We start from the raw sequence: 27,636 nt of genomic DNA on the forward strand, positions 1-27,636 counted from the left end.
TACATACATACATACATACATACATACATACATATATCGCTCTTTTAGTCTGGGTATGTATGGGCTTTGAAAGTAAAAAAAAAAAAAAACAACGAAATGCGTATTCGTTGCGTTTTATTTTCTCTCTTTCTGTGCGTGTGTGTGTTTATGCGTGTTGCAATACGTGGTCGGATTTTATTTTATTTTATTTTTATTCTATTGCTGGGTTTACTGCCTCTTCTTGGCCTTTTTTTTTTCTTTTTTCTTCTTCTTCTCTTGACAATGTTGTTTTCTTTTTTAGTCACGGTCCCCAGAAGGGTGGTAACAGTATATAGAGTGCGCGCGTAACGCCGCACGTAGACCAGCTGATTATTATTATTATTATTTTCTCGTTGTTGACGTCCTTTTCTTGTTTCTTTTTTGGGGGTGGGAGGGAGGGGAGATTTATCCCTTTGCTACCGTGAGAGTATCCTTGCCGCGGTAAAGAGCAACAGGGGGTGGAGGGCAGTGAGAGGAGAGAAGAGTCAAGGGCACTGACAGAAACGTTTTGTTAACTGTAGAGGAGGAAGGAGACAGGAGCGGTGTTTTTTTTTTTTTTTTTTTTTTTTTTTTTGTAAGGAGGAGGAAAAGACCCGCGAGCGAAACAAAAAAAAAAACAAGAATCCGTCAGTCTCGGCCTTTTTGTTTGCGTGGAAGGACGGGGAAGAGTTGGGACGTTGTTTCCTGTCTTATAGTACTACCCCCTCGGCGTTTTTCCTTCTGTTTGATCGTTTTCATATCACAGCAGCTTCCCCAGAAGTGAATTTTTCTTCTTCAGCGTGGTGGGTGACGTTTGACGGCGGAGCAACTTATTTCTCGCAGCCGGCCGGTTCATCGTGTCATTTGTGTATTATTTAGAGAGCGGAAGGGGAGTGGAGAGGCCATTCTTTTGAAAGAAGAATAAAAAGAAAGAGAGAGGCCGAATTTGTCATCCTCTTTTGTTATTATTATTATTATTATTATCATTAATTTTCATCATCGTTTTGTGGGAAGCGGGAGGAGTTTTTGGCGGTCTTCTTCTAAGCCCTTTTTGTCTGCGGTAATACCGGTACAAGCAGCGTTGCGTACACGCGGGAGGAAAAGGAAAGGGGGTGTGGCGCTCTTTTCCCCCATAGTCATCATACGATTTTTTTCCTTCATTTGTCAACATGAGTGGTGTGCCTCCAGCGTATCCAGTGGACTCAAACATCGGCGTGCCAAACGCCCATACGCAGCAACGGCTCCCCGCGTCTGGTAGCCAAAGTAACACCAGCAGTCGCGTTATTATTGGTGGCGTTGCTCCACCAACAAGTACGGGACGTCCTCATCTTCCTCTACCGCTTCCACCGGTAAAGGGAGCCGCCTCGCAGCCTCCGCTAACGGGAACGGGGTCCGTGCCTGCGCCAGGTCATCCACCTATGGGGCGTCTGACGCCGTTGCAACACCGAACATTGGACGGGACTGAGGCGCAGCCCGGGGCTCGACCCTCCCCACCACCGCGGCTGCCGATGAATTCCTCAACGACTCAACCTACCGAAGCATCAGGGGCGGCTGAGAATGGAGATGGCCAAAGTAGTGCCGCCGGCGGGCTCCCAACTTTTCACGCGACGATAAATCCTCTGTCGCCAATATCACAACAGGAGCAGCTGCGCCAGCAACGACAACATACACCTTCAAGGAAAACAACGGATCGCGCGGGTACTTCATCGGCAAGATCGCGCAAGACAATGACACCTGCGAGCCAACAAGGCACTCGACCACAAAGTGCCATTTCTGGCGAGGAAACAGTAGAGGTACTTTGTCCATTGCCAACGCAGACTCGCCCTGTCGAACGTTTCTTTGTGGAGTTTAATCCGGGTGCCATTGTGGGAAATGGTCGTGACGACAATGCTATGTATGAAGAAGCTCTGCTTTTCGATCGACTTGCGGAGTATACTGAAGATGATTCCTTCTTTTCATCGGGTTCTTCCGTGCTGGAGGAGGACCCACGCCGTCTGCAAAAAGACATCTTTCGGGAGCGTGCTGTACGCTCTGTTTATGATACACTGAACCTGCGTGCCCTCACAGGTGGACGGACACCGCAGGAATTAGAGGACAAAAACCGAGAAAATGCAGGCTGGATGTACCAAGTTCACCGGCGTGCCATTGCGCTGCATCATTCTTCCTTTTTTGTATTTCCAGCAGGTATGAAGGCACGTGTTGTGACGTATAATGTGTTGCACCATTGGCTTATGGAGTTGATGATTCTACTGATCATACTTGGGTACTCCATTTTTACCGCCTCCTGGTCGCGCTATGGGGCACCGGAGTTTGAAAAACCGGACTTTATGGTTTTTGCAGATTTTCTTTACACGATTCTTTACGGTATTGAGATTATAGCACGGCTGTTTGCATCCGGGTGTATTCTTCATTCACGTGCATACTTTCGATCTCCGTGGCATTGGCTTGACACAGCGGTTTTTGTGCTGATGATCATGAATTGCACTCAATGGAGGGATCTATGGAATTTTACAGCTTTTCGCCTTATTCGCATTATCAAGGCCTGTACTTATCTTCCATTACCGATTCGGATGAAAATTATTGCCAAATCTGTTTTGCGGTCTACATGTAAGCTGTTTCAGACTTCCATTATTCTTGTGTACGCACTCTTTTTCTTTGCCTTGTTGGGATTGCAGCTATTCCGCGGGGTGCTGCATTATCGGTGCGTGAACTCCCTGACAGGTGCTGCGACTTCGCAGCTTTGCCGACCAGAGGCAACGGGGCACTACTGGTTCTATTGGGGTCATGTATGTGACCCCGGATATATTTGTATTTCGGATGGATTTCCAAATCCAAATTATGACTTTCGCAGCTTTGATGACGTGGGGCATGCGCTGCTTTCGACGTTTCAAATTATGACTTTTCAGGGGTGGACGAGCCTACTGCAGGAGACCAACGATGCGGTGACAACACTGGCGTTCTTGTACTACTTCTTCACCATTCTTTTATGCGCCTGGCTCATTCCAGGCCTTTTCATTGGTGTTTTTATTGAGAAGATTGAGAAAACCAGCCGTCTTTTTGAACAGAAACAACTGGAACTCTTTGACGCCATGCTGCTGGAGCAGCGACAACGCTTGACGGAGGCCATCAAACTGCGGGACTTTGTAGAGCGTGACGAATGTGGGCGGTTACGAGGTCATCTTGCCGAGGCTGCTCCGGAGGATACTAGCTATCCGACGCTGCGCGTTAACTCTGCCAGCAGCAATGGGAAATTTCCGGAAAGTGGATCTTTCAATTCGCGAAATAGCGAACGTAACACGTCCGTCGTCACTGGTTCCAGCGGTGCCGCCAAGAAGCGCACCAAATGGACGGACGAGCAACGGGTGCAGTTGCATCTCTCTCTTACACGGCAACGCGACATTGCAGAGCAGGGTGAGAGGAGACGTCGTGTGATTTTTAAAGTTGATAAGAAGGAGACGGATCACACGAATGGAAATTTTGAAATGTCTTCCGTATCCACGAATACGACAAATAATATGGGGGGCGGGGACTTTGCGCTCGGTGGGCGTGTGGGGACGGTGCAGCACCACCCTCTTACCTACACGATTGGCGCAGCGCACGGCACCAGGTTGCCTCTGGCCGTACGCCTGGAGAATGAACAGGAGCGATTGCAGTTCCTAAAGTATTATCAACAAGCAGAGGAAGCGGACGACACGACTCTCCAAGGCGGTCTCACCCGTGGCTCACGAGGGGTTGATGGAAGCACAAACAATAATATGAACTCTTCACATTTGTCGCATTCGCATCCAATGAGACGCGGTGTGGGCCATGGGGACGAAATGGGAAGTGATATTATTACCATACGGGAGTCTGCCGGGGTCATTCCAAATCGTCGATCTGCGACAACGCGAGGCAACACCAGTGGCGCTTCTACCTCGCTTCGCACAAGTACCGCGGCAGCCGCCGCCTTAAATGGCTCGGCAGGTGGAGTAGCACAGTCACAGGAAATTCTCATTCACGATCCCGAAGGTGGTGACTTCCGCTACGCCAAAACATTTGGACAGAGTTGGGGAATCATACGCAACATTCTTCATATGTTTACCGAGGGATGCCCTCGTATTCTTACACAATATCTCTGGGAGCATAGACGGATGCAAACCCGCTTTGGTTTACTGCCACTTAACTACGTGAACAAGTATGAGGAAGCTGCCCTTCGTAAACTGCGTCAAAAAAGAGCACGTCGAGGGAAATTGATTCTTAAAAACAATCGTATTGAAGACGACGGCACGGATGATTACAGTGAACCGGAAGAGCCTGCGAATGAAGATCAAGAGTACCTTGGAAAACTTTCACCCATACGCATGGCAAAAAATATTGTTGAGAACGCACCTGTTACCTTATTTAGTGGTATAATGCTTTTTCTCGTTTTTGCCAATGGCGTATTTAATGCATCGCGTCACTATGGACAGCCTGTTTATTGGGAAGACGGTCTCTTTATCGCGGGTGTGTGTTTCACTTCATTGTTCATGCTGGAGCTTATCATTCGTTTTATTGTATTGGGACCAGGTCCCTTTGTATGTGATTTCATCAACGTGATTTGCGTGATTGTTACCGTCATTGGCTTCTTTGAATTGGGCTTTGGTCACTCCAACACAATCACGGTGCTGAATTGGGTACGGTTTCTACGACTTTTTCGCATTGCACCATTCGCTCCAATGCGACGGGTAACACGAGTGTTTCTCCTTGGATTTCAGGATATTGTCTATGCACTAATCCTTTTCTCTGTGTACATGTTTATGTGGATTTTGACGGGCATGAGTTTTTTTGGGGGACGCTTTGGTAGACTAACGACTCAGAATGACGATTACGCAACAATTGGCTTCTTTGACACCTTTTCACATGCCACGTTTGCCGTCGCACAGGCGTTTTCGTACGTTCGTGACGAGTGGTTGTACCTGTCGTGGGACGGTATGCGGGTCCGTGGTGGATACACGATCATATACTTTTTGGCGGTTGTTTTTGTGGCGTTTATATTCCGTTATTTATTCATCGCCGTCTTTGCATGGGCCTGGCAACAACAAGAAGAGCGGGAAGATTATGTTTTGCATACAACGAGTAAAGGTGGTCATCAAAACCGTGGAGGGCCGCGCCTGCATTGGTTTGATTTTACAGTGTGGCGGTCGTTTAAACACATTCATGGTGGGTTTGAGCGACGCGACGTGGCACCTGATGAAGTATTTCACCTCAATCAAGACATGCGTCGGCAACTTCGTATTGCTGAAGCAAAGGAACGCTTCACTAGAGAAAGCATGACACGGCGTGGCTTCTCCGCGGACCCTCAAACGATATTTTCTGACAGTTTCAGCACGAATGGAAACGTGGCATCGTATGGGATGCCATCGTCCGCTCCCCCTTTGATGTTGGCCCCGCAGTTTGTCAACGTTGGCGGTCAGCTTCAGCGGCAAATGAGTATGCCGAGTACATTTGATGAGCCTCCCCCACATCCTGCGCAAGCACCTATTTCTCGGTTTCAGGCAGAAAACGCCCAGCTACGGTTTGCTCGACGCTACAGTGCCGTTCCTGCAACACCGTATCGGGGCGTTGCCGAAGAATTGAATGGTGCGCATTTTTTGCCCGTTACGTCGACTCCATCTGACCAGGCATTACATAATAGCAATGGTTCTGTTGCCGATACAGCAGCAGAGACTGAAGGCCTTTCCCACCAAATTGGAGGGCGAGCGTCAGGTTTATATGGAGTGCATGGCTCCAGTAACTTGCCCAATGAACATCATTCAAGTGTCACTGGTTACTTTACCACCTTGGGATACGATAAATCCGGCGAAAAAAAAAATGGAGAGGCGATGGAAAATTATCAACAAAGCAGTGAAAATGAGGAGAATGGAGATCCTGAAAACTCTGTCGTGGATGGTGGTGGTGGTGGTGGTGGTAGTGGTGGGGTTGTTTACGAGCACGTCCTTCTTCCTGGTCCACGTCTACGCTATAAGCATATCATGGTGGGACGTCACCGCCGTGTCTTTGAACGCTGTCTGGACTGTAATGTACATAAGCAGATCCCTTTGCGGGCCCCGCCAAATGTTCAACAGCGCACGGCGGACGAATTGCACGCCGAACATTGTCATATGGCCGCAGTGCGCAGTTCACGACAGTTGGTTTTAAATACCATTATAGGATATGTTCGTTTACAGAAGGAGTTAGGGGGACCACCGACGCGGGAGGCCGTAGAAACTGTTCTTGGACAGGCCTGGAGCTGTGGCATGTTACTCTTTGAGAGCATTGAATATCTTTCCTGCGCTGATATTGAATTAAGGGAATACCGCACGTGGGATCGTACGCTTGAGGCATTACAATTGCAGCAATGGTTGATTGGTTTACATCTTGGGGAGGAACAGGTGGGGCGTGCCACCCTCGCCTATATCCTTGCTCATCAGAAAACACAAGAGCGAGTTGCCACTCACAGCTCTTTTCATCGTTCATGGCGTGATCGGTCATTTTTTATTTTTTCTCCCAGTCATCCGGCGCGTCGTTTCTTAACGGCTATTGTGGAGTCCAAATGGTTCGAATGGTTTATTCTTGCCGTTATTTTTGCGGCTTCCATTTGTCTCTGCTTCTACAGCCCGGAGGATGAGGACCGTACCTCGAAGAAGTATTTGGCATTGCACATTCTTGATGACATCTTTGCCATAATATTTGCGGTGGAAATGGTGCTCAAGTGGATCAGCATGGGTGTTGTTCTTGACTGTCACGTGGCGTACTTTTGGCACCGATGGAATACATTTGACTGCTTTATTACTATTATCTCACTTATTGCCATTGCGCCTAAGTACTCGCACTTTCGTTTTCTAAAAGTGATGCGATGCTTCCGTATTCTTGGACCAATGAGATACTGTCGCTTCAACAAGGAACTCTCGAAGCTCGCACTGACCATGTGGGACTCTGTGCCCACATTGGTGAATGTCTTGCTGTTGTTCTTGTTGAACTATATTGTGTGGTCTATTCTCGCCTTGCGTCTGTTTATGGGTCTAACACACAGCTGCACCTCCCACGCGTTTTCCAACAAAACCTCATGTGAGGAAGCGGGTGCCATGTGGCTTGGGCCGCAGCGCAACTTTGACAATTTCTATGAAAGTTTACTGACAATGTTTGAGGTGAGCACGGGATCCCGGTGGCTAGACGTCATCTACACCGGCGTGGACGGGTGGTCGATGGAGTTTGAGCCCATTTACAACCGCCACCCATCCAAGGGCCTGTTTTTTGTTGCGTATTATTACGTTTCACATTTCGTCTTGTTCTCACTCTTTGTTGCCTCGCTCATTTACTGCTATCTGCTCGCTAAGAATGCCGCGGAGGGTGTTACGGATATTACATTTGAGCACCAACTCTGGTTACGTATGCAACGCATGATTCTACGTCTCAGACCCCGTGTAGAGCTTGTACCGTTGGGTAATTGCCTTTCGCGCTTCCTACACCGAATTGTGATCCATCCCGCGTTTGAGTTGGTGATGGCCGGCATACTTCTTTGTAACATGATCACCATGTCACTGTATTGGTATGGCAACAGCTCGAGGCAGGAGAAGGCCCTGGATATACTGGAGCACTTGTGGGTGGCTTTTTTTACACTGGAAATACTCATGAAACTCACCGCGCATGGTTTACGTGCGTTTTCACGCTATTCATTTTGTTTTCAAGTGTTTGTCACATCTCTTTCCTACCTTCAGATTGGCCTGAACACGACGGTCGGAAATCATGTGCCGTTCAATGTCAATACGCTTCGTCTTTTACATCTTGGTCGTATGTTAAAACTTGTAGACTTTCTTGTGCCTGTGCGACACCATCTCCATTTACTGCACGAAGCATTGTTGCTCTCTGCATCTTCTCTTGTGAATGTCACGTTGATTTTGGCGCTTGCCGTTTTTGTATTTGCAGTACTTGGCATGCATTTTATTGGTCCTGTGGTTCCCGTTGCTGGGCAATACATTGACGATACATACAACAACTTCCGGACGTTTCCCAATGCTCTTATGATGATTTTTAGGCTGGCCACGCTAGAAGATTGGGTCTCGATGCTGCGATCCAGTATGTCCGATGGAAATAATTGCCCAATATCTGACTGTAAAACGACGAATTGGGCACCGGTGTTTTATGTGCCCATTGTCATTTGCTTTGCCCTCATGATTGTTAATTTGTACCTGGCGGTTGTCGTGGATCATTACGTGACAGTGGTACGCATGAAGGCGAGTGTGGCACGCATAAATGATCTACGTCGATTTCGTGACCTGTGGTCGGCACGTGACCCTAACGCGACGCTCTTGTTACGGACGAGGAAATTACCAGAGTTGCTGGAGGCATTGCGACCACCGCTGGGTCTTAGTTCGCGGAAAAACCGTGCCGAGTTGTTGCGTCTTCTGCGTGAGTACGACATCCCCGATCACGGTGGTAAGGTTCATTACTATGAGGTCCTGTTGCCACTTGCCCGCCGTGTCCTCGCAATGGCATTTAGTGAAGACGAGATAGATGACGGTGTCAAATTTGAGGCGGTGTGGCGACTCTCTGAAAGCTCCCTCCGCGCCTTGCCGACTGTGTTGGTGCACCACAGTAGCGCAACGGCCGCGCAGCACTTTGCGGCAAGTTATGTGCAGGCCGCCTACCGCCGTGACAAGGCATGCCGCAAGTTGCATGAAATGCGGGCTAATTGTTGGCGCGAGGCTCGCCGTATCTGTGATGAACTTGGCCTGCCGTACAAAGATTATGGCTTTGGTGACGTTTCCCTGGAAGATGAGGACCCGCGCAATGAAGCCGCCCGTCGGGGTCTCTTGAATGAGAGTACCAATGAAGAGAAAAAGCAGAAGAATGCTGCCGATGTCACGGCGGCCGCTGCCTTCGCTGCCGCCGGCCGCTCTGAGTCAATGACAACGGATAGCAACGAAAGTTCTGGCAAACCAGCACCGGCCGCACGTCTGCCGGGACTTTACCAGCCGGCTATCGATGAGAAGGAGAAGCGTTTTGGTCCGGATGTGCCTCATGCCGTCCGCCGTCACGAGACCCGCTCCGATAAACTTCGCCGTAAGGAAGAAGAACGCCAACAACAACAACAGCAGGACCCAATGGACCGACAGCCGTCTGTACCACCAGCTCCACGCTCCACCGCACAGCGTAACCAAAGCATCGATTACCAACCACCGCTTGGAACGGACCCCAGCGAATGGCTGCAGAATGAGATGGGCCGCCGCATGAGTGGGGCCGGCGCAGGGACGCTTTCTTCCGCGAATCACACCGGTGCGGGCGGCGGTGCTTCCCCAACAAAGGCGACGGCACCCCCATCCTCAGAAGGTCTGGATGGCAACGTGTAGAAGAAAATCAACTAGGGCGGGGGGAAAGAAAAGAAGAAAAGAAAAAAACCGACGTAATGTATTTGGGACCCCTTTGATTGCAAAAAAAGACACACAAAATGAGCTGAAGAAATATTAGCATCTTGCTGCGTGATTGATTTTTTTTTTTTTTTGGTTTTCTACATTCTTCTATTTATTTATTTATTTATTGTGTGTGCTTGTTTTTCGAGGTTAAAATGATAATATTATTTTGTGGGCTTCAAAATGACGAGGAAAAAGAAAAGAAGAAAAACAACCTCTTTTTTTTACCGTGTGAGAGCGTGACTTCAGCAAAGGGGGAGGGAGGCGGCAGTGGCAGTGGCAATAAAAAATAAGCCGTTAAACAGTAATGCAAAGAACAACAAAAAACGCGGGCATTTCCAATCGAATGTGCTTAGATACATGCACTTGTACGTATGCTGCGAGGGGAGTGCCGAGGACGACACGAGTGGTAGAAATAAAGACCAGAAGGAAAGTTAAAAAGACAAGAAAGACTGCAGATGGGGAAGTGATGATGTTAAAAAATTTATATTGAGGCGGAAGAAGGAAACCCCCCCTAAAAAAAAAAAAAAGAAATTTGAGACGTTGTGCGTACGTACAAGAAGCATATTTGTCTCTGGTCCCATCTAATCATGGACATTTGCTGCAAAAATTACCTTCCGCAGGTTGTGGAACATGCGGGGAGGTGCGCAACAGACAACAACGGTAGAAAACCGGTGTGAACTGAGGGGGGAGGAGTAGTGGGAGGGAACATCCGGGCGGTGGCCAGGTGGTAGAGCATGTCACAAGCCCGATGTTTGTGAGGTCGAAATTGTGAGCACTACGAGAGAACAACGAGAAGAGAGGAACAACAACAAGAAGAAAAAAAAAAAAAAAAGAAGGATCGAGGTTGAGCAAAAGCAGAAGTAGTGCGGAGATCACCGAGTGACATTGTGGCGTCTTTACCTTTGTGCAGTTGTAGCTGCATGTATGACTGCGTACCTTTTTGATAGAATCAGTACGTCACCTCACATTACACCAACATCACCCCATAATCTTGCAATTGAGGCATGTATGCTTATATATATATATAATGTACTTAAATCCATATTTATATTTATATTTTGTGTTTGTATAACGGCTATGTATAGCTTTTGCATGCGGAATTTTTCACTGTATTACAATTACCTCCTTATTCATGTCTTATCATTGCCAGCTCTGAAGAAACAAAAGGATATATTTATATTTATATTTAAATATATATATATATTTTGTCTCAACATACTTAAAGAAATCCTTGCATGCGAAAGAGAACTGAAAAGGGAAAAAAAAGGGGGGGACGGGGGGAGGTGACATCGTGAATGTGAACTTTGTCGGTTGTCGATTGAAGTTTTTTCCTTCACTATCCTGTTATTATTATTATTCTACTTTTTTCTTTTTTTTATTATTTATTTTTTTTTTGCGCTGTGCACACCATAGAGGATAATCAACAGCATTCAAAAACACAACAAATATTATAATTTTATACAGAAAACAACAAGAAAAAAGAAATCAAAAGCAATTTTGATAAGGAAGCATGACAATCCAAAAGGTTCACGGACGCGAGATTCTTGACTCGCGTGGAAACCCCACTGTTGAGGTAGAGGTAACGACGGAACTGGGCGTGTTCCGCTCCGCCGTTCCGTCCGGTGCGTCGACCGGCATCCACGAGGCATGCGAGCTGCGCGATGATGACAAGAGGCGCTACCTGGGCAAGGGCTGCCTCAATGCGGTGAAGAATGTGAACGATGTCCTGGCGCCCGCACTTGTGGGCAAAGACGAGCTGCAGCAGTCGACGCTGGACAAGCTGATGCGTGACCTTGACGGGACACCAAACAAGAGCAAACTTGGCGCAAACGCCATTCTCGGCTGCTCGATGGCGATCAGCAAGGCAGCGGCGGCTCGCAAGGGCGTTCCGCTGTACCGTTACCTGGCAGAGCTGGCCGGCACAAAGGAGGTTCGTCTTCCCGTGCCTTGCTTCAACGTCATCAACGGTGGCAAGCACGCGGGCAACGCGTTGCCCTTCCAGGAATTTATGATTGCTCCAGTGAAGGCAGGCTCTTTCAACGAGGCGCTGCGCATGGGTGCGGAGGTGTATCACTCGCTGAAGAGCATCATCAAGAAGAAGTACGGCCAGGATGCGGTGAACGTGGGCGACGAGGGTGGCTTTGCTCCTCCAATCACGGACATCAATGAGCCGCTGCCGATTCTCATGGAGGCGATTGAACAGGCTGGACACAAGGGCAGGTTTGCTATCTGCATGGACTCCGCTGCCAGTGAGACATATGACGAGAACAAGAAGCAGTACAACCTGACCTTCAAGAGCCCTGAAGCGACCTGGGTGACGGCGAAGCAGCTGGCCGAGACTTACGCCAAATGGGTGAGCGAGTACCCTATTGTGAGCCTCGAGGACCCTTACGACCAGGACGACTTTGATGGCTTTGCCGGCATCACGGAGGCTCTCAAGGGCAAGGCTCAGGTCGTCGGTGACGACTTAACTGTGACGAATGTGTCACGCATCAAAACGGCCATTGAGAAGAAGGCATGCAACTCGCTGCTGCTTAAGATCAACCAGATCGGTACGATCACGGAGGCCATCGAGGCATCCAAGTTCTGCATGTCGAACGGCTGGTCGGTGATGGTGTCGCACCGCAGTGGTGAGACGGAGGACACGTACATTGCTGACCTTGTGGTGGGCCTCGGCACTGGCCAGATCAAGACGGGCGCGCCGTGCCGTGGCGAGCGCACCGCAAAACTGAACCAGCTACTCCGCATCGAAGAAGAGCTTGGTGCACACGCCAAGTTCGGCTTCCCCGCATGGTCGTAGAGGAAATGTATTTAAGGAAGAAAGAGCGAAGTGGACTGGAAAAAAAGTGAATTAATACGAAATATATATATATATATATATATATATAAGAAAAAATAAGAAAAGAATTACGTCTTTTTATATAATTTTATTTTAATGTTTTATTTCAATCGGCACTTTAAAATGTAAGGATTATTTTGAATAGGGTGGGAGTGGAGTTTCTTGTGAGAGGGAAGGAAAATAAAATGTTATGGGCAAAGGGAATTTTAAAAAAAGGAAATGCAATAATAATAATAAAGAAAATGGACTTTTGTATGGAAGTTTGCTACGGGCTAAGGGAGGGAGGGGGGGAAGATATGTTCTGGCTTGGTGTGGACTGTTCATTTATTGTCTCTTTTTGTCCTTCTTAACGTGGATTTATTTTATTTTTTCTGATCTCTTCTGTTTTTTCTTTATTTTTATTTATTTATTTATTTATTTATTTTTGTTTGCAGGAATTTGCATTTTGGAAGGCATCCTTGCGGGGTGGAAGGGGGTAGTGACCGAGGACATTGACTCAAATAGGCTGTTTGTGGTGGTGGTGGTGGTGTAGCGTGTGTTTGCGTGTTTTTGTTTATTGGCTGCGGCGAGGACTTCTTCTTCTTCTGCTGCTGCTGCTGTGTGACCGACTGTTGTTGTTATTGTTGTCTTGGCGTTGTCTGTCATGTCTTCCTTGACGGAATTGCTGCTTGCGCTTGGCAATGTGGATCCCAGCGTGCGTGTGCCGGCGGAGCAGCAGATGAATCAGGCGAGACAGTCGGATCTTTCCGGTTTCCTGTTTGCATTGCTCGAGGAGTTCTGTGAGGAGTCGAAACCATCATTTGCACGTCACATGGCAGGGACGCTGTTGAAGAACTCTATCGCCCCGAACATTCGAGAGACGGCAGCTCGGCGGGCGTTGGAAAAGGAGTGGATGGCACTTGCACCCGAGGTGCGTGTAAGGGTGAAGCAGGGGGTGCTTTTAGCGCTTGGGTCACCTCAAAAAGAGGTACGTAATGTGGCGGCAAACATCGTTGGAAATCTTTCACGCATCGAGCTACCTGCGGGAGAGTGGCCTGATCTTCTCAACATTCTTCTTGGCGCTGCGGAGTCTAGCAATGAGCAATACCAGGAAGCGGCACTTACTGCAGTCGGTTATGTATGTGAAGAAGGTCGTGAATATGACACGGTGGAGGCGGCGCTTGTGCCTTTCACTAACAGAATTCTCTCCGCTGTCATTCACGGTATGAGTAGCGGCCATGAGGATGTATGCTATTACGCCACCAATGCGCTGTGCAATGCAATGGAGTTCATTCATGACAATATGAAGCAACAGGAACAGCGTGATCGCCTTGTTGACGCTCTATGCAGCACCGCGAAGAAAAGTCAAAGCTCGCGAACCCGCGAAAAGGCTATGGAGACTTTGGTGAAGGTTGCTGACATGTACTACTCAACGTTGCCCAATTACATTGAAATTCTGCATGCAATTACAACAAATGCCATTTTTCATGATGAGGAACCTGTGGGTCTTCAGGCAATGCTTTTTTGGATCTCCATTTGTGAGACGGAGCAAGATATGAAGACAGATGGTGACGGAAGGTGTCTTGACTATGCTCTGAAGGGGGCATCCATGATTACAAATATTGCGCTTCAGGCACTTCTTCAGCAGGAGGAACATCAAGAGGAGGGCGATTGGAACATTTCTATTGCTGGAGGCAAATTACTCCAGAGCCTTGCATTGTGTATTGGCGACCCCGTGGTTGAATTGGTCATGCCCTTTGTCTACAGCAAAGTTGAAAGTTCCAACTGGCGGGAAAAGGAGGCTGCTGTAATGGCTTTTGGATGTATTTTAAATGGACCCCATGCGAGTACTATTCAAGACACTGTTGCACAGTCTTTGCCTGGACTTTTACAATATGTTCGTGATGAGCACCCGATGCTCGCCGATACCTCAGGCTGGGTGCTAGCCGTCGTGTGTGAGCTCTTCAGTGACGTCTTCTTGGGGCAACCGGCATATTTGCAGCAGCTTATGAACATAATCACCCCGTTGATAAGCAGCGGGGGCGATATGGCGGTTCGGGCGTGTCACATTCTACATAATCTTGCACTTTTCTATTCTGAGGAAGAGGACCAAGATAGTAATGAGCTTTCCGTGTACTTTCCCGACCTTCTTAACGTACTCCTGGTAGCTATCGATAATGGTGGCAATCAGAATATTAAAAGCGTCGCACAGGAGGCATTAAATGTCTTGATTGATGCGGCAGCGATTGATTGTTGTGAGTATCTTCATGTTCTTGTACCTGAGCTTCAGAATCGTATGCGGCTTATGATGCAGCTACAAATGCAAGGCCAGATCAGCAATGCAGATGCCATGACTATGCTTGGCTTGTTGTGTGGGTCGCTTGGTAGTGTGGCGAAGAAGGTGCAGGCAGGCTTTTCAGGGCATATTCGGTCAAGTATGGAGGTATTGTTTGAAATTTTGCAAAATCAAAGCGATACGGTCTTGGACGAGGCTCTCACAATGTTGGGGAGTTTTGCACATGCCGTAAAAAGGCTACTCGGTCCATACATGCCAAATCTTGTCCCTTTCCTTTTGAAGGCGTTGATGCGCGTGGATGAACCAGACCTTGCAGTAGTTGCCGTAGGCGCACTGGGTGACTTGTCGCTGTGTCTTCGAGAGGATATTGCACCCTACATCGATGCATTTCTCAGAGTGATACACCAGAACCTGCAAAATCCGGAGGTGGACCGCAACTTGAAGTGCACCTTCCTTAATTGCCTAGGCGACATTGCGTTGAATGTTGGGGATAGCCACTTTGCGCAGTATCTTGATACCTTTATGCAAATTGCTCGCGCATTCTATGAGCAAAGCGCGACTCTCAACATTGCCGAGGACCAAGAAAACGAAGAGTATGTCATGACTCTATGGGAGAGCATTGCCGTCTTTTATACAAGCGTGTGCCAAAGTTTCAAAAGCGTCGAAACGCAGCTGGAGCCGTACTTGCAGCAGATGCTTTTATTTGCCCTTAACGCGTCACAGACGGCAATGTCTCTTGACTACGTTGAAGTGTTTGCTGCGGCCGTTTCGCTGATTGGTGACATGGCGTGTGTTTTGAAGGGTGTGCCCTCACCGCAGCTGCGCGACCAGGGGAAGAGCGCCCTGCTGACGGCCCCGGTGTGGGAAGTGGTGGAGCGGGCGGTCAACATGGAAAACGATGCGGAGACGAAGGGGCAAATGAAGTGGGTGAAAAAGCAGTTGGAGTTGTTGCAGGCATCTTAAGACGAAAAAAAAAAAAAAAAAAAACGAAAACAGAAAGAAAGAAAAAAAAAAAAAAAAAACGGAGCGCCATGCGGGGAAAAAAAAAAAAAAAAAAGAAAAATAAATGAATAAAAAGAAGAACAGCAACTAAAGCCGATAGAGAGAGAGAGAGAGAAGGGGAGACAGAAAGGGGGAGAGGGAGAGGGGATAAAGAGGGCAGCTGCCCGCCCATCACTTCATGACACACGGACACATTTGGCAGTGAAATTTGCGATGTCTCACTTCTACTTGCATCAGCAGCACCAGAAGCACACGTCTCCCTAATTATCAGAGTAAGTAAGGCATCCGAATGAGTTGCCCACCAGCGGCGAAAGAAAAAAAAAAAGGAAGAAAGAAATAAAAGAAGGATGGGGAAAGGGAAAGAGTCAGACGGTGTGTGAGAAAATGGCGGCCTTAAAGAAGACGTATGGTGGGAAGTGAGGGGTAGATTGGGTACAAATAGGGGATGCTCAAGCGATTAAGGGATGGATGTCAATGTGCGTGCACGTGTGGGTTTGGGTGTGGTTTTCACTGGGCCAATTTGCGGCGGAGTGTGAATGAAAGAAATGGGAAGTAAGAGGAGTATTCGAATGGTTGCTTAGAATGCTCTTTATTTGTGTTGTCGATTTGTGTCAACGCACATTTACGGCGCAGGCACACACATACAAACGCATTTATACACAAAAATTTATTCAAGTTTTTTTTTACTCACACTTTGCTTCATTCATAGCCTATTTGAGTTGCCGTATATATATACATATATAAATATATACATGTGTCCACCCTTTTTCCATCTCGTCTTTGTGCTGACGCCAGTGAACGTAAGAGATGCGTTGTTATGCGTTTGTTTGTTTTCTCTCTCTCGATATATATATATATATATATATATATATATTATCTTTCCCTTTATTTCTAGCGATAATTAATTCTGCCCTTTTCCTTATTGAATTGTTTTTGAGGTCGAAGGACACGGTGACAGAAGTCCGTACAAGACGACTAAAGAGAGACGCCATTCTGCTGCAACCATCCATTGCAAGCGTGTCTTTGTGCTTTTCGCCCATTAAAAGAAAAGTAGGGAGGAGAAGCTTTGAGTGGGAACTCATAAAAAGGAGAAAAATAAGGGCCACCGTATCCCTCAAGTAATTGCATTAAACATAAATATAAATATATATTTAGTTATTTATATTAATATTATACCATCAGGAGGAGGTTTGTTGTTGTTGTTTTTTTAAATGGAGGCAATTCCCCCCGAGTACGACAAGGAAACTAAGGAAAGGATTTACCGTCAGGAATGGCTGGAATATTTTAACTTCATTGGCTGGGACGCGGCGATGCGAGATCACCCGGAACAGTTTTACGCCATTTTCCCGAACAACAGCGGCGGCTCGTCATTTGCAGCCAACAACGGTGCAGGTGGTGGCCCCGATGCCATGTTAGCACATGACATGCTAGGTGCGCTCGGCCCTCCGCCCTTTTCTGGCGGCCAACAGCAACACCACCACAACCATCACCGACCTGTTGCGGGGGCCAACTACAACAACTCCGTGCTTGCCGCGCCGAGCATCACAACGGCGGCGGCGGCGGCGCAGATGTTTCTTGATGATAGTGGGAGCAGCACTGGCAGTGATCGATCTTCCTCATCGTCTCTCTCCTCGTTTACTGGATCATCGTCGAGTGCAAGCGTTGCGTCAGCGCGACCCCAGCAGCGACATCGTCGTGATGTGGGCGATGCGGAGGGTGATGGCAGGAAAAGGAAAACCTCGTCGCACCGTCGCCGTCGCAGCCGGAGCGGTAGCAACAATAGCCGACACCGCACTCACCGTCGCCATAAGTCTCATCGTCGCAGTCCTCGACGCGATGAAACGTCAAGGAAAAGGCGTGATGAAGAGCCTAGCGGACGCCGAAAACGCGAAAGGGGCGATGAAAAAGAGGCAAGGCGGCATCAGCGACGACCGCGCGGTAGTCACCACCCAGAGGAGGATGAAGAGAGACGACGGCGTCATCGCCGCCACGAGGATTCGAGCTACCACCGGCAGTTATCCGACAGAGAGAGGGAGAGGGAGAGAAGGAGTGAGCGAGGGCACGGCAGGGAGAGAACAACCGCCGCCAACGTCAGTAGTGTCTCGAACGACGCATATAGAGGACGGTATGTTCTAAAGGAGGAGCGCGAGAGACGACGTGGCAGAGGTGGTGGGATTGGTAGCAGCGGGCTAGGAAATACCGATCGGTACGAGGATCGTAGGGAGGATGCCCGCCAACGCCGGCAGCGGGAGATGGAAGGAAGGCGCAAGAGATAAAAATTGAGAAGTGGAAGTAAGAAAGAGGAGTGACGAACCAAGAAGATACATACATATATATATTTAGCGAAAAAAAAAGTGCCCAGATGCACACACGGCTCATATTGGAAAGGGCTGCCCGAATAGAAGGGAACGCAAGGGATATTTATTTGCCTCGTAGGTCCATGCAGTTTGGTTTTTCTTGAGTAGAGTGAGAAGACGGGTGAGAGAAAGAGAGAGAGAGAGAGAGAGACGAGGTGTGTTTTACAAACAAAAGAGTTTCAAAGCATTTCTACCACACACACAAAGACACACACACAGACAGACAGACAGACACACAGACAGACAGACACACACAGACACAAACAAATAAACAGAAATGCATGCATGTGTACACACACTTTTTCTTTCTTTTTTTACCTTCTTTTTTTATTTTTTATTCTTTTTTTTTTTTTTTTTGCGCTTCATTCTATCTCTACACACACCCATACATACAGCACGCCTCTGGTTATTGTTTTTTGTTTGGTTGCCATATTTACGTGATGGTATCGTTTTTACTGTGTTCATTGGTCGCCGATTTTTATCCTTGCCTTCTTTGTTTTTCTATCCTTTCACTCTCAAACCTCTACCATGCATTAAAAGGTGATTCGATCGTTTATTATTATTATTATTATTATTAGAAGAAGAAAACGCTGAGGGGGTTCATCTTTAAAAGCGCGGCAAATGATGAAGAGTAACAGAATATATATATATATATATATAAAGAAAATTAAGATTAATAGACATAAATTGATTCAGGTGTGTGGGCAAAGAAAAAAAAAAAAGGTGTGGGGTGGACCTAGAGGGCGAATGAGAGAGAGCGAGGGTGAGAGACTTAGAGAGATGGGAATGAGGACACAATGAGGGTCAGAGGAAAGCGCGGATGACGTTGAGTTTTATCCTAATGACCTTCTTTTTGCTGTTGCTGCACCGCTTCTTCCCCGTGTGTTTTGCCCCACATGTAGAAAAGATAGGCCGCGCAGAGGGTGGCGCTGGGTAGCACAGCGAGGGAACGTGGGGAAGGGCCGGGGCGCAAATAAGAACACAATCATCCTTCTGCATCTATCGATCTATTATTATTTATGGTTTCGAGAGGGGATGCAACCATAAAAGTGCGACCGAAGTATGGTTGCGGCAGCCGCCGCAAAGGGGCTGATAAAACTTGTAGGCAATACCAACCGGCGAGTCAATGCTCTTCAGCGTCTCTCAAATTGTCTAATGCGCTTTGTTCGATGGGACCATACACATACATTGTGCGTCAACCAGAGCGGATGAAATTGCCCGGGGAGAGTTGGTGCACTGCAGTTAGCGAAAGCGAAGTGCAAACTCAATTGTGTGTGGGACCCTGCGGTGCTGATGGGCGGAGGCCAAAACAGGAAAAGAATCAGGATGAAGAGGCGCCACTGTGGATATCGCCTGTTCTCCCGCAGCGGCAAGGAGCAAAGGAAGGTCTCTCGAAAGAGGCATCCGGTACGCCTGAAACACCGGCCTTCTTTCCGCTGCCACAGTCTCCGATGCCGGTTTGCGTCGATGCCAGCAAGAGTTGCATCAACAACAGCAGCAAGCAGGAACAGTGGCGAAAAGACACATTATCGCAAAAACCACAGCAGCGTGGTGTTAGCACCTCTGCACCCTCAATCACACTTTTGACGGAGCTTCTTAGTCGAATTCAGCAACAACATGAGACGGGACTCTCTTTATCCTCTTGCACAGCCCGAAGTAAAGCATCTCCAGAGGAGAAAGGACCGTGGAATTCACCCCGGCAACATCATCATCATCATCAGGAGCAGGAGCAGCAGCAACAGCAAAGTTCTTGTGGTTGTCTTGCGGCCTCACGATTGTACGGCGATATTGGGGAACAAAGTAATGCTCACCAACGCCGAGCTTCTCGACTTTGTAGTAACCAGGCACCGCAGTTTATTGGAATTGATGCGGAAATAGAAGAGGGGCTTTGCACGGAGAGCGATCCATCTCCGTTGGCGAGGGCCTCCGATGGCCGTGGCGCCAGCCTCAAAACGTTGGAGCGGAAAGACCGTTCGTGGTGCGGTATCAGGGATGATGAGAAGCGCCTCTGTCGTTGGATTGAGGACCGAGGATTGCTCCCCAACGAAGACACAGCCGCGCACCGGACCTTTATAGACTACTTGAAGAAGAAAGCAGATCGCTTGGAGCGTGACTACGATGAACTTTTTTGGTCTTTTCGTCAGCCTCCTCCTCCTCCTCCTCCGAGAATAGAAAAGGATGAACGGTGCCATTGGCAAGACTATCTCTCGCGGCGAGAAGAGACATTGCGAAAACCATTAAGTGGTGCAACGTTTGGCGTGGAAGAGCAAGAGCCGTTCGGTGATCATCCGTACAGTATCGATGCAAATGTAGCTGTGGGTGTAGTCTCGGGTTCCACATTTACCCCACCGAACTCCATGATGAATGGAAAGGTGAATCGGGACCCTGTTTTTAGTGGAGGTAAGGAATTGCCTCGTGACACGCCAACAGCATCGACGTTCTGTTGCCGTGGAGATGCCTCGGAAAAAAAGAAGTTTTCACGTTCAGTAGGAAGCCCTCGATTGTCTGCAAGAAAATCGAACAGCCGAAAAAAACATTGCGATATGTCTTTGTTCTACACCGGGAATTCAATCGCGACGACGACGACGAAGACGGACAAGAGATGGAGAAAAAAAAATGACGGGCGCTCATCATCCCTTTCATCCTCTTCTTATTCGGCGCACGAGGAGCAAGCGACGAATCACCAGGGTCACCATTCTGTAAGAGAAAGAGGCACATCACCTCCATCGCCGCAGGAGGAAGTGCCCCAAAAGAGGGAGGATGAGGAGGAGAAGCACCGTGGTGAAAAAAAAGGAATGAATGGTTCCAGGCCCATGGAACAAAAGCTGGACATTTTGGCTGTGAATGATGCCGCTTCTACCGCTGCCACTCCCGCCGCTTCCCGCGTCTTCAGACCTCCAGATGAATCTCACTTTCATGCGGCTGCGCCCAAACGCACTGTTTCTTTTCCAACCGTTTTTGGTATTGAGGATGTCTCCGCGGTGATTCGACTGCGCAATTACTGTCATCGGCTGGATAAGGAGCTTGTGCAATTGTTTCGTGCGGGTGCTGCACGACACGAGCAGGCTGACGCCGAGAAAGACTTGATTGCAGCTGCTGACGGGGCAAGGATGCGAGAGTCCTTACAAACAGCACAACGCGTGCATAAAAAAACAACAGCGGCGACAGATCTTACTCGTCACCGTCCCATTGTTTTATCTCCTTCCCCACCACCACCACTACCTCCATCTTTGCCAACCGCCTCCGCGCTGATTGCACGCCGTCCCCACGAGGCCACAGAGGATGCTATCGATTATAACGCATTAACTCAATTTAATGTATCGTCTGTCTCTTCCCCTTATTACGGTGAGCGTGGTTCAGCCTGCGTGGCAAATCACGGCGAATCGCGGAAAGACTACGATGCTGCAAAGGTATTGGACCATAAAACACTTCCAGGGACGCCGGTAGATGCCACCACTGGGCAAATTACACCCCCAGAATCTTTGATACCTTCTGCTTTGGGTCAGGACGTTGGGCGGTGTAGTCGTGGCGACCAAGGCTTCCTATCGCCGTCCACTTCATTTTTTTCTTCACGTCGCATCAGTCCCATGCCGCATGAAGTACGCACGACAACGCAGTCCGGTGTCATCAAGGAAATGGAGCGTATGCGGCCTCCCGCTGCTTACCGGGTATCCAGTCTTAATCAGTCCATACATCATACACCTCCACGATTGCTAGTCCACAGTGAAAATTTGTCCGAGAATGTCGTGAGTGACCGGGATGCAAATCTTCCGTACACCCATTTGGAATGCTCTTATGATAAAACTGCCATGGATTCCCCGCCAATGCTAAAGGGGGATGTGCCGGCTGCGGTGCCAACCTTGAATGCGGGATTAAATTGTGGACATCTTATCGAGTCGGATGTTGAACCGGAACATCCGAACAGGAATATAACCCCATCCCCATTTCTTAAAAAGGACCTGGCATCTGCGGAGGATATAAGTGGGAATGCCAAGTCTCAGGAGCTGACGAGGCCATCAACTGCAAATGAAACGAGAATGTCACCAGAGGGTTTTAAGACACATCCAAGTCAAAAAATACCCGAATTAGCCAGTCGCCAGCTGCACCTCCTTCCGTCTAAGGGGGATAGTGAAACTCCATCAATACACTCGATTCACAATCTAACAAAAAGACCGGGGAGCACGCGGAAAAATGGAGGGCCTGGAAGCGTTACATGGAGCAGTGGCAGTAGTAGTAGTAGTAGTGGTATTGGTGGTAGTGGTGGGAAAAACATTATTGGCGTTGACGTAAAGAAAAAAAGTGCGCTTTCCCGGAATCCAGTGGAGCGAAGACGTTTTAGTATTCTGGTGGGAGGTTCCTCATCCTCGGCGGCAACGCCAATCGCCAATTTGCGCTCTTCTTTGGGGACAAAAAACGGAGTTGACGGCAATCGGGCCAGTAAGAGAGAGGAAACTGGCGGCAGAAGTTTTATAAGAAGGGGCGGAGAATTGCCGGTGGTTGAGGAGGGAGTTGGCAGCCATCATGTTGCACCACGGAGAAGTTTAAATCCTTTTTTTGTGGGCGTGTTGAACCCTGGGAATGGCAATGAGAATTATCACAAGGTGGTGGAGCGTCGCGAGGGAGGAAAGAGTGTCTCTCGTTCCCGTCGTTTCGGTGTTTCCAAGACTATTCGCTAAGAGCCTCTCAAAAAAGAAAAAGTGTGTGGGCGGGGCTGTCATCCTGGGATGAGTTGTACGTGTGGCGATTAATGCTCCCTTTCTGCGTGCTGGCTGCAGTGGAGGAAGTCGTTTTTTGTTTTTTTTTGAGTGTATTGTTGTTGTCGTTGTTTACCTTATTTCACCCATTTAGAGACTGACTCAACTGGCTTAATTCCATGGCCTGCCGTGTCAGAAGCGATGGTTGGAAAGAAAGACTGCCTCTCGTTGTGTGCACGCGAATACTCACACAAAATCACGTCGTCTTTTTTGTAGTTGAGAGATACCGGTATGAACCCTGTATTTATTTGTTCATTTATTGTATTTTCCCTTCTTGCATTCCCCCTCATACTTTCCTTTGGCAGCTGTGATCATTACGCGCGCCCTGGACGCAAACCACAGAGTGCACACAACCCCAGAAAGCAGCCGCAGAATTCCTTTATAACTCTCAACTGTCTCTTTTTTTTCTTACGTATTTTTGATTTACGTCTTTTTATGGACAGAGGTCGCCGGCACGCACGCATATATACACATAACTTGTAGGAGGAGGGGAGAGACAAGAAAGACGCGGGCGAAGCGTTTAGTGCTCTTTTTTTTTTTTTTTCTTCTGTTTTCCTGTCTGTGTACTCCACTTTCCACTAAGAGCACAGAGGCAGAGTAAATAAGGAGACGAAGAAAACAAGAGGAAAGCCAGAGGCGGTAAGATGGGCAACTGCTGTGGATTACGCAAGGCGTCGCTGGATAAAGTTGCGACCACAGGACGCAAAAGGAGTGGTTTAGAGAAGTACCAGAAGAGCTCATTGAAATTGAAAGCCCAAGATGTCGAAAAACCGTTTTCAAAATCACCGCATGCTTCTCTTTATAACAGCGCAGACCCAGAAGAACGTGATGACAAATTTGCCTTAGCCCCCCTTCCACCTTTGAAAATGAACAACGACGAAGGGGAAGACAGGAAAAAAGTGGCTGGTGAAAAGAACAAGGAAACCCGCAGCCCTGCCATAGCGCTTGACACGGCAACTGAGAACCAGAGAGAAGTTGCTAATTGTGAAGAGTTGGAAGAAGCAGACATATACAGTAATCCCGAAGAAGTGAGGGATAATGCGGTCGAGGAGTTGCCGCATTCTTCTTCTCCGGTGATCGACTGCGATCCAATTCAACCAGGAAAATTTATCACTTCCTTCAAGAAAGTTTCACTGGCTTTAAATGACAAGCACGTTTCTGAGAGTGGTAGTATTGGGAGCAGTCCCGATGAGGCGCAGGAAGAGGAGTACTCGGAGAAGACGGAGACTGGATTCACTTCAAGCGTCGTAGTCACCGTGCCGCCCCCGTCGCCACCAATGCGACTGCGGAGAAGCGACAGTGATAGTGAAGATGAGGGCGAGGACGATGAAAGTGCGGCGGACAAGGAAGCAAGGGACGGACACGAAGGTCTGGTGTCAAGTACTATTGTACTGCCCACTGTTGTTGCTCCAAAGACTCTCTGGGCCACGGATGAGAAACCCTCACACACCCCAAGCAACCAACAATCTGACGGTGAAGGCCCAAAGAGCATAACCAATCCTGTTCTTGAGGCGAATGAAGAGCAGAAAGATGCACCGTCCGACGATAGTGCAAAAAATAAAAAGCCAGAAGCAGTGCAACCCGATATTGTCATTACAAATAAGAGTTGTAGTGATGACAGCAGTAGCATTGGTGGTGGTGATGGTTGTAGCAGTGGTGGCAATGCACTGGCGAATATTGTTCGACAGAGTCTGAAGAGGGAACAACAGCAAGTTGTCGCAAGAGCCACTGGGCAGGTTGGTGGTGAATGTACGTTGAATGCACACGGAAATGTTGTTGAGTACGATTTGGTGTTTACTGACGATCAGATCGTTGATGGTGAGGACGCCGGGGATAATTACTTGTGGGATGGGGACGCGGAAGCCAACGGAAAAGGAACCCCCGACGCGACTGCACACAGGGAACCGCCGATGAAAATAGTCACCTGGAGCGATGAGGAGGATAATGGCCGTGGTGGGGGATGGGTGGATGCGAGGACCAAACAGGAGAATACCGGGGCCTCTGCGCCGAATAAGGGAGTAAACGCCGTGGAGTGTGTCGATAGCGGCAGCAGTGACGATGACGGTGACGGCAAAAGTTTGGTGACGGTTTTGTACCGTTCGCAGCCGGGGCGAGAAGATGGGGAAAAAGAAATTGAAAAAAATGAGGCAAAGATGCTCCCTTATGACGGTTTTGTGGTGGCGAAAAGGAAGATACAACTAGTGGCGGTGGGGAAGAATTCCTTTCTGCAGGATCATTCGCCCGTTTTTGTTGCGGAAGAGGCTCTTCCACCTGTGCGTTTCCGTCCCGCAATGATTATCTCCCCGCCCCCCGTGACGCCCAACGATAGGGACGCCAACGATAAGGAAAATGGCCACCTCCTTTTCTAATGGCTGGTGCAAATATATTGAAACAAAAAGTCAAAAAAAATTAAAAAGAGAGAAACTGAGCGAAATTGAACGTCAATGAAACGGAATGATGCAACTTGGCCGATTTCCTTTTGCGATGTTTGTGTGCAGAACCCATAAATAAATATATAGTGATTTTTTTGTGCTTATTTATTGATTTTTTTTTTATTTTCCATTTTTTTATTTTCGGTTACTATTATATTGTATATAAATATATATGATATATACAATATGAATTGGGTGCATACAGGAGGGTTGGAAATATTTATTTGTTGTCCCTTGTGGAACGTCAATTGAAGAGTAAAAATAAAAGGGGTTGTTAAACATATAGATAGATTGATGGATATGTATCTAGAGAAGGAGAGTGGCAAGGAAAAGGCGAGGGAGATGCGGTTCATGAGAAAGGGACCAGGGAGAAGGCGTTTTTTGTTAGAACCGGTGTCCTGCCGGGTACAAGTCCAACTGTCTGCTCGATTTCTTCTCAGGTGCTTCTTGGAAAGGCATGCGTGGAGGAAGAAGAAGGAAAAAAGGTGAAGGGATTCAAAATGTATGTTTTTTTTTGTGTGTGTGTGTGTGTATGTGGGGAAAATAACAGAAAATTGTAGAAACGGTGAGAGATGTGAACGGGATTGACGTGAGTAAACCTCGTCTTCATTTATTTTTTTTTCTCTCTCTTTTTATACTTATTTACATACATCCATTTGCATAAGTACAAATACAAGTGGATGTCCGTTGATTACCTTGTGGCTGGTGCCAATTTTTTTTGTTGTTGTTGTTTGTTTTGTTTTCTGCCAGATATGCCATGCGCTTGACGGGTTTCTTCTGTTCTCCCCAGGCTCGACCAGTAACTGCAACGCTGTTCTTACTCTATTCGAAGGGAGTCAAGATAAGAGGGAACGGATTATAAGACTGTTGCAAGTTTGAGGTTGCCGAAAAATTGCGAAGGAAATGAGAAAGTTTTGTGTTTGTCGGTGTTTTTTCCTTTTTTTTTTTTTTTTTTTGTGTGTGTGTGCCCTTTTTTCATTCTCTCTGTTTGTGTGTCTTCTCTGCGCATGTCTCCTTTGAGGACGTTAATTTTTTTCTTTTTTCCACGCGCACGCAGCTCCGTTTTTCTTTTCTTTTTCTTCTCTGCCTCTTTTATCCCCGTGTTGCTTCGCAGCAGCGGCAGCAGCGGAGTAGAGGACATTCCGGAAGGACATCTCGGATGGCCGCCGGCAGCGCGGAGGAGGCCGTCGCCCTGATGAAGAGCGCCGAGAAGCACTCACAAAAGAAATTTTTTAAGCGACCCGACTGGGACACCGCGGCGAGCGAGTATGAGAGGGCGGCGAGGATATACACCTACCTGGAGGACACAAACAGGGCGACTGACGCCTGGCGCAAGGCGTCCGGGGCGTACCAAAATGCAGAAAACAATTTTTTTGCAGCACGGGCTATGGAGAGTCTCGCTGTATTTCTGACAGAGCAATCACGGAAGGGCATGGGAGATGATACGTCACTCTTGAATAATGCGGTTGAGGCTTATTGTGATGCGTCCAAACTTTACGCATTTAACGAAATGTTTGACAGACAGGCGGATTGCCTGAAGAAGGCCGCACAAATTATTAATCCGACAAAGACAATTGTGACAGGCTTGCCCGCAACGGAGGCGGGTAGTTCACAAGTAAAGAAAAGAATGCAGCAGGTTGTTGGACTCTTTCGTGAGGGTGTAAGTGTGCTGGAGGAGCACATTGAGGATAAGCCTGTTGTTGCGGTGCAGTTACCCGAGCTTTATCGCAATTGGATGTTAACGCATCTTCATAACGGCGATGTTAAGGGCGCGGTGGAGGTGTTGGAGGAACAACTTGGCATCCGCGCAGATCCTCATAAGAAGGGGGTTTTTGAGTGGCTTGCTCAGCCGCACAATTCCGCAAAGGCTGGATTAGAAATCATCGTCTTGTGTCTTTCATGCGGGGACGATGTCTGGGCACGACAGGAGATGAATAAACTGAGGGGTGTTCCAGGATTTTCCACATCAAAAGAGGAGGCCACCGCAAACGCACTTATTTCCTCCTTTGAGGAGCGCGATGAGGAACAGCTGCGAGCCGCCATTAAGAATCAGACATTGCAGTTCATCACCATCGACATCTCAAGGATGTCAAGGAAACTGAAGATTCAATTCAGTGCCCCGCAAAGGACTAACATGACGTCGTCTTCCTTGCCGAATCCTTCATTACCCAACGAACAACAGCAAGGAGAGGAACAGCAGGAGGCCGATATTGATCCAGAGGAAGATATACGGTAAATTGGAGTGGAGTTTGTTTACTGCCGTTAGGCCCTTCTTATATATATATATATGTATTTATTGCGGAGCGTTTAGAGTGCATCCTGAATTCTTTGTTTATTCGTATGTCCTACTGTTGGTTGTCGTGCGGTCATTTGTCTCCCTCTTCCTTCTCATTGTCTCAACTGGGCCGCGGTGCCGTCTTCTGCAAACACACTTTTTTTATTCCGTGCCTTTTGGGAATACTTGCGGTATTTTTTGATTTTAGTAGAAGAGGAGAGTCAAAACGAGAGAAGAGGCGCACGCATTGCCAGACCACAGAAGAGACAAAAAGAACAAGAAAACAAAGGAGAAA

At 48.0% G+C, this 27,636-nt stretch overlaps 7 protein-coding genes across 7 annotated transcripts, besides 45 other annotated features; all 7 read left to right on the forward strand.

The window, feature by feature from the left end:
• Positions 1-37: part of a microsatellite that runs on past the window's edge.
• Positions 1-2,881: part of a sequence feature (areas merged during assembly that could not be assigned to a particular haplotype. This can correspond to areas where the two haplotypes were merged or to regions with more than two copies in the genome that were merged during assembly.) that runs on past the window's edge.
• Positions 172-200: a microsatellite.
• Positions 211-254: a sequence feature (CT-rich).
• Positions 564-592: a microsatellite.
• Positions 957-986: a microsatellite.
• On the forward strand, positions 1,167-9,344 carry Tc00.1047053504105.130 (calcium channel protein, putative; the record flags this gene model as incomplete). The annotated part of the gene is made up of 1 exon (XM_814606.1): positions 1,167-9,344. One exon carries the CDS (start codon positions 1,167-1,169, stop codon positions 9,342-9,344), a length of 8,178 nt encoding a protein of 2,725 aa, XP_819699.1.
• Positions 2,882-2,951: a sequence feature (areas merged during assembly that could not be assigned to a particular haplotype. This can correspond to areas where the two haplotypes were merged or to regions with more than two copies in the genome that were merged during assembly.).
• Positions 2,952-5,568: a sequence feature (areas merged during assembly that could not be assigned to a particular haplotype. This can correspond to areas where the two haplotypes were merged or to regions with more than two copies in the genome that were merged during assembly.).
• Positions 5,569-5,618: a sequence feature (areas merged during assembly that could not be assigned to a particular haplotype. This can correspond to areas where the two haplotypes were merged or to regions with more than two copies in the genome that were merged during assembly.).
• Positions 5,619-7,415: a sequence feature (areas merged during assembly that could not be assigned to a particular haplotype. This can correspond to areas where the two haplotypes were merged or to regions with more than two copies in the genome that were merged during assembly.).
• Positions 5,903-5,932: a microsatellite.
• Positions 7,416-8,196: a sequence feature (areas merged during assembly that could not be assigned to a particular haplotype. This can correspond to areas where the two haplotypes were merged or to regions with more than two copies in the genome that were merged during assembly.).
• Positions 8,197-9,739: a sequence feature (areas merged during assembly that could not be assigned to a particular haplotype. This can correspond to areas where the two haplotypes were merged or to regions with more than two copies in the genome that were merged during assembly.).
• Positions 9,514-9,533: a microsatellite.
• Positions 9,740-10,477: a sequence feature (areas merged during assembly that could not be assigned to a particular haplotype. This can correspond to areas where the two haplotypes were merged or to regions with more than two copies in the genome that were merged during assembly.).
• Positions 10,190-10,245: a sequence feature (GA-rich).
• Positions 10,478-11,837: a sequence feature (areas merged during assembly that could not be assigned to a particular haplotype. This can correspond to areas where the two haplotypes were merged or to regions with more than two copies in the genome that were merged during assembly.).
• Positions 10,576-10,611: a microsatellite.
• Positions 10,732-10,802: a sequence feature (T-rich).
• Positions 10,918-12,207, forward strand: Tc00.1047053504105.140 (enolase, putative; the record flags this gene model as incomplete). The annotated part of the gene is made up of 1 exon (XM_814607.1): positions 10,918-12,207. The coding sequence occupies one exon, from the start codon at positions 10,918-10,920 to the stop codon at positions 12,205-12,207; it is 1,290 nt and encodes a 429-aa protein (XP_819700.1).
• Positions 11,838-12,384: a sequence feature (areas merged during assembly that could not be assigned to a particular haplotype. This can correspond to areas where the two haplotypes were merged or to regions with more than two copies in the genome that were merged during assembly.).
• Positions 12,269-12,295: a microsatellite.
• Positions 12,322-12,353: a sequence feature (AT_rich).
• Positions 12,385-13,896: a sequence feature (areas merged during assembly that could not be assigned to a particular haplotype. This can correspond to areas where the two haplotypes were merged or to regions with more than two copies in the genome that were merged during assembly.).
• Positions 12,644-12,670: a microsatellite.
• On the forward strand, positions 12,890-15,484 carry Tc00.1047053504105.150 (importin beta-1 subunit, putative; the record flags this gene model as incomplete). Its single annotated transcript, XM_814608.1, has 1 exon — positions 12,890-15,484. The coding sequence occupies one exon, from the start codon at positions 12,890-12,892 to the stop codon at positions 15,482-15,484; it is 2,595 nt and encodes an 864-aa protein (XP_819701.1).
• Positions 13,897-14,069: a sequence feature (areas merged during assembly that could not be assigned to a particular haplotype. This can correspond to areas where the two haplotypes were merged or to regions with more than two copies in the genome that were merged during assembly.).
• Positions 14,070-17,206: a sequence feature (areas merged during assembly that could not be assigned to a particular haplotype. This can correspond to areas where the two haplotypes were merged or to regions with more than two copies in the genome that were merged during assembly.).
• Positions 15,489-15,543: a microsatellite.
• Positions 15,561-15,604: a sequence feature (A-rich).
• Positions 15,622-15,667: a sequence feature (GA-rich).
• Positions 15,833-15,871: a microsatellite.
• Positions 16,249-16,277: a microsatellite.
• Positions 16,368-16,397: a microsatellite.
• Positions 16,657-16,698: a sequence feature (AT_rich).
• Tc00.1047053504105.160 (splicing factor PTSR1 interacting protein, putative) lies at positions 16,735-17,799 on the forward strand (the record flags this gene model as incomplete). The annotated part of the gene is made up of 1 exon (XM_814609.1): positions 16,735-17,799. The coding sequence occupies one exon, from the start codon at positions 16,735-16,737 to the stop codon at positions 17,797-17,799; it is 1,065 nt and encodes a 354-aa protein (XP_819702.1).
• Positions 17,207-27,636: part of a sequence feature (heterozygous, non-Esmeraldo-like haplotype) that runs on past the window's edge.
• Positions 17,545-17,598: a sequence feature (GA-rich).
• Positions 18,004-18,031: a microsatellite.
• Positions 18,086-18,156: a microsatellite.
• Positions 18,180-18,237: a sequence feature (T-rich).
• Positions 18,434-18,457: a microsatellite.
• Positions 18,520-18,540: a microsatellite.
• Tc00.1047053504105.170 (hypothetical protein, conserved) lies at positions 18,900-22,556 on the forward strand (the record flags this gene model as incomplete). Its single annotated transcript, XM_814610.1, has 1 exon — positions 18,900-22,556. One exon carries the CDS (start codon positions 18,900-18,902, stop codon positions 22,554-22,556), a length of 3,657 nt encoding a protein of 1,218 aa, XP_819703.1.
• Positions 19,578-19,624: a microsatellite.
• Positions 20,025-20,044: a microsatellite.
• Positions 22,098-22,142: a microsatellite.
• Positions 23,279-25,003, forward strand: Tc00.1047053504105.180 (hypothetical protein, conserved; the record flags this gene model as incomplete). The annotated part of the gene is made up of 1 exon (XM_814611.1): positions 23,279-25,003. One exon carries the CDS (start codon positions 23,279-23,281, stop codon positions 25,001-25,003), a length of 1,725 nt encoding a protein of 574 aa, XP_819704.1.
• Positions 24,240-24,299: a microsatellite.
• Positions 25,996-26,022: a microsatellite.
• Tc00.1047053504105.190 (hypothetical protein, conserved) lies at positions 26,226-27,302 on the forward strand (the record flags this gene model as incomplete). The annotated part of the gene is made up of 1 exon (XM_814612.1): positions 26,226-27,302. The coding sequence occupies one exon, from the start codon at positions 26,226-26,228 to the stop codon at positions 27,300-27,302; it is 1,077 nt and encodes a 358-aa protein (XP_819705.1).

The sequence above is a fragment of the Trypanosoma cruzi genome, genomic scaffold (genome assembly GCF_000209065.1).
Source record: "Trypanosoma cruzi strain CL Brener 1047053516313 genomic scaffold, whole genome shotgun sequence".
Taxonomy (NCBI): domain Eukaryota; phylum Euglenozoa; class Kinetoplastea; order Trypanosomatida; family Trypanosomatidae; genus Trypanosoma; species Trypanosoma cruzi.